The 13,006-nt window shown below is 41.7% G+C and overlaps 1 protein-coding gene across 1 annotated transcript in view; it reads left to right on the plus strand.

Annotated features, from left to right (window-relative positions):
• The first annotated feature begins 5,451 nt into the window (after positions 1 to 5,451).
• The window catches only part of MRPL3 (mitochondrial ribosomal protein L3), a 60,377-nt gene continuing 52,822 nt past the window's right edge, over positions 5,452 to 13,006 (plus strand). Inside the window, exons 1-4 of the mRNA XM_060011467.1 lie at positions 5,452 to 5,694; positions 6,707 to 6,891; positions 7,930 to 8,021; positions 9,900 to 9,998. Coding sequence (XP_059867450.1) covers positions 5,603 to 5,694; positions 6,707 to 6,891; positions 7,930 to 8,021; positions 9,900 to 9,998 — 468 coding nt within the window. The 5' untranslated portion in view covers positions 5,452 to 5,602. The remainder of the gene's footprint in view (positions 5,695 to 6,706; positions 6,892 to 7,929; positions 8,022 to 9,899; positions 9,999 to 13,006) is intronic.

Here is a 13,006-nt window from a genome sequence, read left to right on the forward strand (position 1 = left end):
GGGAGTCCTCAGTGGGGAGGTAGGCCTTGGAGACGAGGAAAAATTGGAGAGGTGGTGTGAGTGGGGAGGGCATCAGACGCAAGAAACTGTCAGGCTAAACGGCCCAAGTGTTAAACTCTTGCCAAGCATAACTATTTGCCCTACTGAGAGACTTGCTGGGACTTCAATAGGAAATACAAAAGAGATTAGATGAAGCCCAGTGATTTCAGCCAGAGATGGCCTGCCCTCTTTGAAGGTAATTTATATAATAGTGACCAGTGTTTCCTCTCAGTAACTTGGGTGTGATGCTCATTGGTTTCAGTGGGATGCATACTTTGTGGAGCAAAGACAGCGTTTGGCCCATGGTGGAAATTCCTGCTTTTAAAAGCCATTTTGTTCCATTTTGAAATAAAGTGGAAGTGAAAGTCATGCCCCATGATGTTTCATGGTTAAAACTGCAAAGGCATTTCTGCCTGGGCATAAAAGATTATTTTAAGCATCATCTTCTGGGCTCCTCAGTTACTAAGGGAATCCTGTCTCAGCTCAGCGGTGCAGACAGGCGAGTTGCCATGACAATCCTGCTAGGCCTGGTTGGAGTCTAAATACCACAGAGGGAGGAACCGCTGTCACTACCTGACCCCTGAGCAGCTTGGCAGTGCCCTCCCTGCCCCTGCAGCCGGCCACGCCTCCTGGACCCACCTCAGCTACCCAGTCCTTGCAACTAAGGGGCACAGGCACCAATTGAAGGGCATTTAGGGTCAGTGGCTCAGCCTGTTTGATGGTCAATCTCCTCTTCTGTCCCAGAATGTGCTGTTCATACTGGGTCATATTCAAGTCTTCCTGGACACCCACAGTCCTTCAAGCCTGGCCTTTGTCTCTCCAAATGGAGGAAATACTAGATATTTACCAAAAAGTTGCACTAGGAAGCAGAATAAAATCTGGAATAAATCTTATTTTCTTTCCAGCCAGACATAATCTGAAACATTTTCACAAGGGAGACCTGTCACAGTATTGGTCAATCAGCAATTGATCAATCCCTGCAACTGCATAGATGCAATTCTATCCTTTCACATGGACACACTCATGGTGTTTGTGGCAGACTATACTTTCTAAAGATGGTGGTAACCCTGTCTCCCATCCCATGTGACAATGTGACTCAGTGCTCACATTGAGGCATGGGTCTCTATTCCTTGAACCTGGGCTGGCTGTGTCTGAAGCGAAGTAATGACATGTGATTTCTGAGGTTAGGTCATAAAAGGTAACACAGCTTATATCTGGTTCTCTTGGGATGCTTGCTCTTGGGATCCAACCCTCATGTTGTGAGGAACCCCAAGCAGCCACATGGAGGGACCACATAGGTGTTCCAGAGAACAGCCTAGTTGAAGTCCTGACTGACAGGCAGCATCGAACACCAGACATGAAGTGAAGGCGCCTTCAAATGATTTCAGCCCCATAGCTGACATCACCCCTGGTCTTTGAGTCATCTCAGTGGAACATGAAGCAGAAACAAGCTGTCCCCACAGTGCCCTTTCTGAATTCTCAACCAACAGGAGGCATACAAAAAATTAAATAGTGGTTGTTCTATGCCAAAAAGTTTGCAGTGATTTATTACCCAGCAATAGTAACTGGAACTACATTTTCTTCCTAGGCTGTCCTCTCTCTATTCTGCTCCTGGGGACTCTTACTCTCCCCTCAAGGAATAATCCAACTGTTACCCTTCAGATGCACATTTTTCTTCTCTTGGGTGAGAGGCAGTGCAACAGAGCAGTAAAGCACTGGACTCTGGAGTCAGCCTGCCTGGGTTCAACTCCTGGCTCCATGGCTTACTTGATAAACTTATGGTTTGTGACCTTGGATGAGCTGCTTATCTTCCCTGTGCCTCAATTTCCATATCTGTAAATGAGGATGAGAATAATAGTACATACTTCATAGGTGAGGAGTGAGTTGGAAAGCACTTAGAACAGTGCTTGCCACTTAGCACAATTTAAGTGTTGGTTATGTCTCATCCTTCTGGGACCCTTTCCAACTATAATCAAAATCCCAAATGAACTCATTCTCTAGAATTTCTCAAGACTCTGTATATTCTGGGCTCAGACAGGACCATGACCATGGCTCCAGATAACAAGAGTATTCTCTGGTCTAGAGCTACACTTCAGCCATCAAAACTACACAGCACCTGGAGAAGACCAGGGGGAAGGAGCTGCCCTTGACTGAAAGCATCTTGTCCTTGGGTGTGTGATGCTCCACTGTCTGCTGCCAACATTTTTGTTCAGCCATCAGAGAACTGTAAAGAAATGTATATGGGTTTAATTACATTAAGTTTCAGAACCATTCTGAGTATAAGGACGGACTGCTGGGAAACTGTCACCCACATCACCACATGGTCACACTGCTGCTGCTGCTGCTGCTTCTTCCCCCTCCTCCTCCTCCTCTTTTTCTTCTTCCTTTTTAGGCTTCAAGACAAATGTGCTTTCATGCTGATCAGCTCTTGGAACCCTAAAATCTGTGGGAGAATTAGGATTTATAAATAAAAAACTATGTTTTTAAAAGCTTTATACTGAAATTGAACATTGTAATTTAGTCTTACCGGAGGACATTGAGGCAGAATTCGTCTTCTTACTGATTCTGCAATATGGCCATTTAAGTTTTCTATTCTAATTAGCAATGGGATCTCAAAGTTCAAAATTTCCTAAAGTTCATTTTATCTATTCCCCATCTAATGCTCAACAAACTTTCATAAAGTCTCTACCAATTTTAAAATATGCTAAATTCTCACAACTTTAGAAAGGGTAATTTAATTAGAAGTCTAAACTTAAATCAATTTTTAATTTCAAATATAAGGCATGTTATGAGCTAAGAGATAGCATAAAGGAATGTAAAATATAAACTAATCAGCAATGAAAAATGTATCATTCTGCAAGCAGCCAACCAAACAGGACATATCACAAACAGTGTAAGAACTAATTGAAGGGCCTAAAGGCGGGAACACATGAAAAAGATACTTTCCAATAAATCCTTGGTTTGAAACTTACTCCTTCTAAGATGGTTCTCTTTTGTTGGCCATGGCATTGGAAATTCAGAAGTGAACATTTATTACAACAGCTTTGGTCTGAATTAGAGGAACAAGGATTACAGAATGGTAGCACTAAAGGGAGATAATGGGGGCTATCTTTGTTCCAGTGAAGTCTGAAACGGAAGTCCCAGAGAGGCTGATATCAGTGTCCCAGGGTCCAGGGAGGTCTCTGAAGGATGACATTAGAAATGCTGGGAAGCTTGAGCTCAGCTCCCTAAAGGAGACCTGGTTGAGTTGCTTGAGAACTGGACTGGTCCTTGTGAATTAGCAGCACTCCATAGTGACTAAATCAAGTAAGATGATACCTCCCAGACCCAGCTGGCAATCAGGAGATGTGTGCTGTGTGACAGCAGACAAAGTATGTTTTGCTTTGATTCGGTTCAGCAGTAGCATCTGCTAAGGATTTCATTGACTCAAGGTTGCCATTATGGACCAGGAGTGTTTTGGCACTAGGGGAAAAGTTAGACTGAATGGCTGAGTCCTCAGGCCTCACAGACCACAGTGTGTGATAGGATCACTTACCAATTTTCCTCTTAGTGACAGGAATTCCAACAGAAGAGTAATAACACATTTGTCTTACAGAATCAAAGAAACAGAATGGCTGAGAGCACAGGCTCTGTGGGCACACTGCTGAGATTTAAATCTTGGCCCTTACTAGTTGAGTGAACTTGTGTGATCTCTCTGTGTTTATTTTCTCAATTGTAAAATGGAGATAATTATAGTATTATCACATGGGGTTATCATAAAGATCAAGTGAGGAAATACACTGAAAAAGTCAACATGAATCCTGTTAGGAATCAGACTGCGGTGTTTAATTTATAATGGAATGTCAACACAACACTTCTAACAGAACACAACCAAGGTCACACCTCAGCTACAAAATGACTAACAGTTCCTTCATCTGAGTGATTTCTGCTCCCTCACCATCATCATCCCCAGTCTCACTTTTTCCTTCGTTCCTCCAGAACAAAAGTATTGAGACACCCAAATGCTGAATTGTCCTTGATAGCATCCATTCCAAAATAAGTCCCTGTTTTCCTGATGCCATCCAGCATAAGTCTAAATCTTATAACTCGTTTGTATAGAGACATCCTCAGGTGTATGCTCTCTCTTGCTGCAGCAAGCTAATTAAACTTAACCTTGTTTGAGTTTGGGCGTGCCCCTGGTGGTCTCTGACGAATGGGCTTCCACAATACTCAGCACATATAATAGCATACTATATGCACAAGAAATGCTAGCCACTGGCAGTAATAGGCAAGTCTTTTTATTTCCAGCTTCTTGCATACAGCACACCTCAAGACATGCTTGTTCAATAAAGGGCTATTCTCAAATAACTGGGAAGCCAGGCTAAGATGAGAAAACAAAGCAAACATTTAGAGACTGTGCTTTGTTTTCTAATTTTTATTTTTAGAGAACAGTCCAAGTAGTTACCAGGAATTGACCATTGCCTGGACTTTTTAAGCTAGGGTAGCCAGATCTTGAATAAAAGAGGGTCTTGAAATAGCTAAACTTTTAAGTTTTTATTTCTGAATTTCTAAAAACACACATTTGACCAAGAAGGAAACAAACTTTTGGAGTAATAGAATGAATGCCCAAGATACATCCATGGTGATTAGGTTTATTTGCACTTAAGGTGTATTAGGTATCTATTTAGTGACTCAAAATGAGAGTAATCATTTATTCTCTGTGGCAGTTTCTTCTGGTCAGGAGCCCATGAGTTCCTTGGCTGGGTGGTTCAGGCTCAAAGTTTTTCATGAATTGCAATCATCTGAAAGGTTGCCTGGGACTGGAGGATCCCCTTCCTAGGTGGTTCACTCCTAGCTGGAAAATTGGTTCCTCTTCACATGGGCCTCTCCACAGGGCTGTTTGAGTGTCTGCAGAACATGACCGCTGGCTTTCCCCATAGGGAGCCGTCCAAGAGCCCAAGACACAGTAGCAATACCTTTTATGATTCACCCCTGGAAGTCACACATCATCAACTTGGCCATATTCTACTAGTACATTCCAACACTGTTTCAGTGCTGACTCTGCCCATCTGCTGGATGTGCTATTTTGGACCAGCACCAAAACTCTAAGTCTGTGTGCCTCCCTTCGGGGCTGTTTTGAACGAAAGCCAATGTAAGATTATCAAGCGCTGCTTAGTACAATGAGCTGCCCCACAACAGACATTACTTAGAAGTGATTTCGTTTCCTTAGGAAGCCTGTCCCTAGTTCGCCTCATTCTCCTAAAGTTTAAACTCCGAGCATCCTTTTTTTTCCACCCCTGGAGAGCCGAGTCAGTTAGACCCCACCCTCCCCAGCCGACTCGATCCCGACGTAGCACTATTCAGGAGGCGGAACTCTAGTTCCCGGGGCTCACCTCGGCCCCGGCGCGCTTTGCGAACGGACCGGAAGTGGCTCCTCCAGCTCTTCGTCCGAAAAGGCAGTGGGGGGCGGCCGGTTGGACGGTTCGGGAGGGCTCTGCGGACTGGGTCGCCGGCGCTGGGACACCCTGAAAGCGGAGCGGCGGGGCGCCCGGAGGTGAAGGGGTTGCGCCCTTCCGGCCTAGTCATGCCCGGTTGGAGGCTGCTGGCTCGGACCGGCGCCCGGGTGCTGGACCGCGGCGCGGGCGGCCTGGGCGCTGCCCGGGGCTCGGAGAACAGGTAGGTGCGGAGGACAGACGAGGGTGCGGCGTGGTGCCTGCACCTGTGGCCTCGGGCTGTGGCCTGGCCCGGCGTGGGGTAGGAGGGGGTTCCGTCCAGGCCTGAAGAGTAAGAATCATTGCTCTAAGGACGTGCCCTTTGAAGGATTGGAGGTGTGGGGTTTTTTGCTTTTTAATGCTGATGAGCATTAAAACAAGCATTACCAACAGCAATAATATTATCTGCCAATTAGTGAGCGTTTACTGTGTAATAAATGTTCTTTTAGGAACATTAGGCTCCTTACGTCATGTAGCCTCACCTTAGAGCTGCTATCGTCCGTTTTACAGATACCATCATTTTCCTGTCCTATCATTATTCCGCTTTGCAGGTAAAAAGGAAGCTTAGAGAAAAGTGATTTGCCCAAGGTCACTTAACTAATAAGTGAAAAATTGGGACTCTAGCCTGGATGTATCTACCTGCCTACAAAAGAGATAGATCGCAGGAAGATTTACTTCTTTTCCGACCCTCCTGGCAAGAATTACACATCTCTTTCCTGACCTCCGTCCCGTAAGGTCTCTCTTGGTGTGTTCAGCTAGTCACAGGTCATGTCTTTTATGGATTTTAGAATTTGCACACCCAATTTCTTCACCACTCTGAGCCAAGGCCATGTCATTACAGGGGTTTATCAGAGAAGGATCAGTAACCCCACATTTTGTCACCTCTACTGGATGTAAACTGTTAACGTACATGTTCTAGTGGACCTGTGGCTTCTCTTGTCTACATAGGACTACTCTGTTAGAAATCTGTTTATCCCAGAGGAGAAGAGGAAGAACTTTTCCTCCAGGGTAACTATTAACAGTTGAAATATGAGCCCCATTATTATCATGAGGAATGTCAGGGAAAAAACTAGAACAGAATCCAAACCCTTTCCAAAGGCCCTGACTACACTTTCCAACTCATGTGACCTCCCTTCTGTACATTAAGTGGGGAACCTTTTGAATTGTGCTTTGTTTTCTAATTTTTATTTTTACAGAACAGACATCTGGCTTTTGGTTAGAAGTCTCCATGGCAAGAGTGGTACTTGGTGGGATGAGCATCTTTCTGAAGAAAATATTCCCTTTGTTAAGCAGTTGGTCTCTGATGAAAATAAAGCCCAATTAGCAAGTAAACTCTGTCCTCTGAAAGATGAGCCGTGGCCTATACATCCTTGGGAACCAGGTGGTTATTTTGTATATGTTGTGTTCTCATCGCCTAATTACTGTCTGACTGGCACGTTTAAAATCGTAGTGACTTCTGAATCAATTTATCATCTCTTTAATTTATTTTTCATGTCTTAAGTGTGTCTATTTCATTATGGTTTGCTTTGCAAGTATATTTCCAGCATCCTAGTCTACTGTTAGTGACTGTCTGATGATCATCAAGACTTCCTCAAGAAACTGCTTTGTAGGTGAAAAGAGAATTGTTCTGCAAACGTTTTCTTGTTTTCTTCAGATGAAAAATAATATAAAATAAATCAGGGAAGAAAAGCTGGAAGAGTGTGATCTAAACTGTAAGGTATCACACAGACGTTTGTAGCTGGGGTATTCTGCCACTCCACGCCTGCCAAGCATAACCCCAGAATCAGCTCTGTGTGCCTGGTAGAGTGCTAAATCCATGTGTGGCCAGACCAAAAAGCATAAGGCCTTTCCTGTTCATGGAGTTGTCGTTGGTTGGGGGTTATTGTGGCTGTTGAATTGTTTAATGGCTAGAATTCTTAGTGGAGCAACTTTATCAATTTATGCAACAAATCTAAGTGTCATGGTGGATGCTGACATATTTTAGCAACATGACCACTTGTGTCATCTCAGTAACTCCAGCTAACTTCTTAGAATTTGAGAAGTAGATGTTCCCTAATTAATGAGGTTGGATATGAATTGATATTAGGAAAGCAAAGCATAATGATGGATTTATCATGCCCTCTATTAATACCACTATTTTAAATACCAGAATATATCAGTTTAACTATTTTCTTTATTTTGTACGGTTTTCTTATATTTTTTATTTTACAGAGATTTATTGAGTACCAGTATATTATGTCAGGTATGGCTGAAGGCATTTATATCTGTAAGGAACAGTTGTATTTTACTGTATGAATATATCAGCATGTTTCTTATCTGCTTGCTCCTTATATGAAAGCAAAATTTAGGAAATACCATTGTATCGTGTTGACAAATGTTGAAAAGTCTGTGTGAGTATTGATTTGTTTTTAATTGCCAGGTTCCTCTAGAGTAGGCCTTATTGCAATGAAGTTAGGCATGATGCCCTTGTGGACCAAAGATGGTCAGAAGCATGTGGTCACATTACTTCAGGTAAGAAACAGAAGATGTAACAAATCTATGTGTGTGCTGAGATCTATTTGTGCAAACCTAAATGGCCAATATTTGTATCCTGAAACATTTGACTGTGTGGTGAAGAAGAGGTAAAGTCGAGCATAGATACTGTAAAAGAGCTTTACTTCTGATGGTGTCAGTGAATGTTCTCACTCATGCCTGAGTGGTGGCTTTCTTTATACTGGCATTGGGATAACTGGGGCAATTAATTAAAAAAAAATTGTAACCTAGCTTCTTACAGATCTACTAGTTTAATTCATAATCAGAAAAAATCTCAGTCCCATCTTATTTTCATTTATGGAGTTCTTTCAATTCAAAATTGTAATTTTGATCTCTTTACTAACTCAGAATGTAACACTTTTGTCTGGGGAAGTAACATTTTGTTCTCTGAGATAAGGTTAAGCTCTAATGCTTAAGAATATAGGCCCTGGAACCAGAATACCTCAGATGTTGGTTCTGCCATTTTCTAGCTGTGTTCCTTGGAGCATTGTGTCTTATCTGTAAAAGAATAATTTTATTCTGTAGAAGAAATCACTATGATCTCCCTCAAAGGGTTATTGTGAGGCTTGCACAAGATTCTAAATGTCAAGCACTTAAAATTTAAAACAATGTTAAATGTCCAATAAATGTTAGCTGTTATTGTCTTTATCATTATTATAAAAAGATCACTGATAAAGTTGAGACCTTCATTGCCCAGATCACTTTGAACAGCTCAGTTCATATTGGAGTCAGGCCTTAGACAAGCGTTTAGGGAGGAGATGGGGAGTAAAATGAGACCTCATGCATGTAAGTGCTTCCAGTGCTGACAGACACAGGTGGCCTGTAAGCCCTTAGTAAGTTTTTACTGACTCTGAATGATCAAGGAAAGGATTATAGTTTCTGGAACTCTACAGAACTTTGGGAGCTTTTAGGGATGATGGGTGGGATTGTAAATTGGTACAGCTGCTTCAGGAAATAGTTTAGCATTATGGAAAAGTTGAGGTACGTGAACCAGTGGTCTCCCAGTTCCACTCCTGAGTGTTACTAGAAAATGTGAACAGATGATTTATAGCAGCATTACTCTTAATACTCCAAAAGTAGAAATAACTCCCATGTCCATCATGGTAGAATGGGTAAATAAATCATGGTGTATTTACATGATGGAGTGCTGGGTGACAGTGAAAATGGACAGAATAGAGCCGCACACAACAGTATGGGAGAACCTTACCTGTAGAATCTTGAGTGAAAGCAGGAAAATATGGAGGAGTATTTGTGGTCTGACTCCATTTACATAAAGGTTCAACAGGCAGCACTGAACTATAGGATTAAACAATACTTTCAAAGGTAGTAATTATAATGAAAAGTTAAATGATTACCATAAATGTCAAGAGAGGTGGTTATTTCTAGGGCAGCTCTTCTCAGACTTTACCTCAGAATCACCTGGAGGGCTTATAAAACACAGGTTCTGATTTAGTAGGTCTTGGCTGAGGCCTGAGAACCTGCATTTTCACAGAGTTCCCAGGTGACTGATGCTGCTTGCCTGGGGACCACACTTCGAGAGCCACTGCTCTAGGGGTAAAAAGGGTGGGGAGAAGGAATGGGTATGAGGGGGGAATTGGGAAGAGACACAGAGGTTTGGGGGATTTTTGACATGCCTAGTGGTTACATGCATATTTTCTTTATAAATACTCATTTTGTTGTATATTTATGTTTTATGCACTTTTCTGTTTGCCTTATATTCAGTATTTGACAGTGTTTTTTTAAGAGTGTGGTTGGTATGGTGAGATAAGATGGATTGGATGGGCCTCAGTGTGGCTGGTATGTAATGTTAGCATGTGTCCTGGCACATACTTAGTTTTTTTATGTTTGTTTTTTTAGGTACGAGACTGTCACGTCCTAAAATATACTCCAAAGGAAAATCATAATGGAAAAATGGCAGCCCTGACTGTAGGAGGAAAAACTGTATCACGTTTCCATGTAAGGATGCACTTTCATTCCTAGAATAGTGCCTTTCATTAGTTTTAGACCTGACTTCTTTGAGATTCTGAATTCTTTTAAGTTTTGAGGATATCCCATAGCCACAGACTTGTCCAGGAGGTGAACTGTGGATTTGGGGGGAGGCAGTCTGATAGAGCTACTGACCCCAGGAGTCTGGGAGACTTTGCGTTTGCTCCAGTACCTCCCTTCACTGTCTGGAACAAGTAACTTCACCTTCTAAGCTTCAGTATTTGCCGAGATGTAAAATGTGGATAAAAATACTACTTACCTAATAAGAGGTTTGGTACCAGGATTACGTGAGACTTTTCACATGTGCCTGGCATGTAACAGACACTCAAAAGATGGTAGCTATTTGATTATTTTGTGGTTGTTTTATGTTTATTTTCATTTTTTTCTAAATTGTCTCAACTCTTGACTCCAACAGCATGTGAGGATTAATTTTTCATATATTAGAAGTTTTCAGTATTGGGAAGAAAGCTGTGTATGAAGTCACATCAGATTTTTCTGAATAAAGTGTATTTCCCAAGTAGAATACTAATAGAATGCTGAGTTTGTAGTTTAAATGTGAAAAAAATCTGCACAATTAGTATTTTGGGGGGTTTGGGGATGACTAAAAGCAGAGAATGCCTTTCTAGAAATGGTGATGGTTTTCACTAATGGCTGCTAAAACATCTTTAGGTTTACTAAAATGTTGCTTGTCTCTAGATTAACATTTTTCCATTATAAATTATTTATGAAATGAATATGAATGAAAGTTAGGAGACAACCTGTTCTGTGCAGCTGTCAAAACTAACAAGTGTTTATCGATTGCCTCCTATTCCTTGTCATAGTTAACTTTTGAGCACTTATTACATGCTGGGTATGTAGGCATTAAGTCTTTTACGTTTATTAACTTACTTTTTCAGACTCTAAAGATAACGAAGTTAAGTAAGTCCCTCAGGGACACCCACCAATAAGAGGTAGAGTGACAGTTAGACTCTGAAAGCCTTACTTTGTTAATTGTGTCTTGACATGCACCCTTTGGGAATACATAGGGAAGGTGGACTAATAAATTGACTATCTCAACACAGTACTATAAATGCAACAAGCACATTAGCGAATTCTGCTTGTGGGAATTCTAGGAGGTTTCACAGGGAGAAGACCAGAAAGGAGGGTGGGTGCTAAAGGCATGCCAGGCAGAGTGGGCTCTGCAGAAGCAGATGCATGGAAGAGCATTGGTGCTTGGTAAGAGAAGGGCCATGTGTCTGGATCTTAGTGTGCAGTCGGGGAGAATGTGATAAAGGTGTGACAGGCTGGGTTGTCAGGATGGAGGGCTAACAAGTTTAGACCTCATCTTGTAAACTTTGAGGAACTTTCTGAATTCTTTAACCAGGGCAGTGGTCAAATTGTTATCATGGTTAACTAAATTAGAAGATGCCAGGTGCAGGGAGGACATTTAGGAGGTTGTTTTAAGCCCTCAGGGAGAGTTGATAAAAGTCTTTTGCCCCAGAGCAGTTGCATTGGGCTTGGAAGAGGCAGGGATTATAAAAGACCAGGTGAGTGTGGGCGTGTGGGAAGAGAACCCAGCAGGTCAGTGCTCATGCCATGACTTGGGACAGGGACAAGGAAAGGGTTGCTTTGGAGGAAAGACGTGTTTAAAGTGTTTTAGAAAATCCAGGTGGAATTGTCCTATAAGTATATACTGATCAGCAAATTGGCGCTGATTGGAGTCCTATGGTTTAATAGGCCTATCTCGTAAGTATTAGAGGACTTAGCTATTTTTGCATATTATGGTAGTATAGTTAGTTTATTTTTCATTAAGCCTTCATAGTAATATCTGCTATTCCTGACAGATTATTGCCTACAGGGTTCAGATAATACTACAGTAATTAAAAGCACAATGTGATATTTTGGGAAACATTTTTTAAAAATGCCAAATGTTTAAATTTTTAAGTGTGTAAATATCTGCCCAACTTCCTGTGAATCATGTGAACAGTTCTTCAGTTTGATAGACACCTCTGTTTTCTAATTGATTGTATTTCTGTGTTTTGTTAGGACTGTCATCTTTATTTCATTACCAATTTTGTAAATTTATGACTCTACAGCCTTGGTATTTGTAAGTCAGGTGTCCTGTTGGGATAATCCATTCTGCTCCAGCGGATTTGTGAACATTACTTCCTTGGGACTGTGCGATAGTGGGAAATGAGTGGACCTGGGGTCAAAAGAGCTGAGTTCTTCCATGGCTGCCAGTAGCTCCTTCACTCCACCTTTTTGAACAGCCATTTTCTTACCCATGAAGACAAGGAATTGGACTTGATGGTCTGTGAATTCTCTCCCAGTTCTAAGTCTCACATTGGTTCTCAAATATTTTAGTTTTTAAGAAAAAACAAAAGTTCCCCTCCAAAAATGAACTTGTCAGCTCAATTTATTCTATTTTACTTAGTGATAAAGATAATCTTATTGATGAAGTCTTATTAACATAATAACTAGGGCTTCCCTTGCGGCGCAGTGGTTGAGAGTCCACCTGCCGATGCAGGGGATACGGGTTCGTGCCCCGGTCCGGGAAGATCCCACATGCCGCGGAGTGGCTGGGCCCGTGACCCATGGCCGCTGAGCCTGCACGTCTGGAGCCTGTGTTCCGCAATGGGAGAGGCCACAACAATGAGAGGCCCACGTACCGCAAAAAAATAAATAAATAACATAATAACTAAACTATTACAGAAACGATAGTACTTTTATTTCTACTTTGATATTTGAGACTCTGGTTTTCATACCTTAAGCTTTATCTCACCAATGAATATATAGCACAGCAGGGTGATTTGGATGCTGTATTCTTATACTGTGGTGAATTTTAACCACTTATCTGACATAAACTTTTAAGACTGTTCACTACTCTGGTATAGAAGTGCTACAGAGGCCCTTTTATTCTTCAAGATACTATTTTTCTAGGACCAGAGGTCATGTATTATAATATTAAGAAAAAAGTTTTGTCTTTGAATGACTTTTCA

Source organism: Delphinus delphis, chromosome 4 (assembly GCF_949987515.2).
Source record: "Delphinus delphis chromosome 4, mDelDel1.2, whole genome shotgun sequence".
Classification (NCBI taxonomy): Eukaryota; Metazoa; Chordata; class Mammalia; order Artiodactyla; family Delphinidae; genus Delphinus; species Delphinus delphis.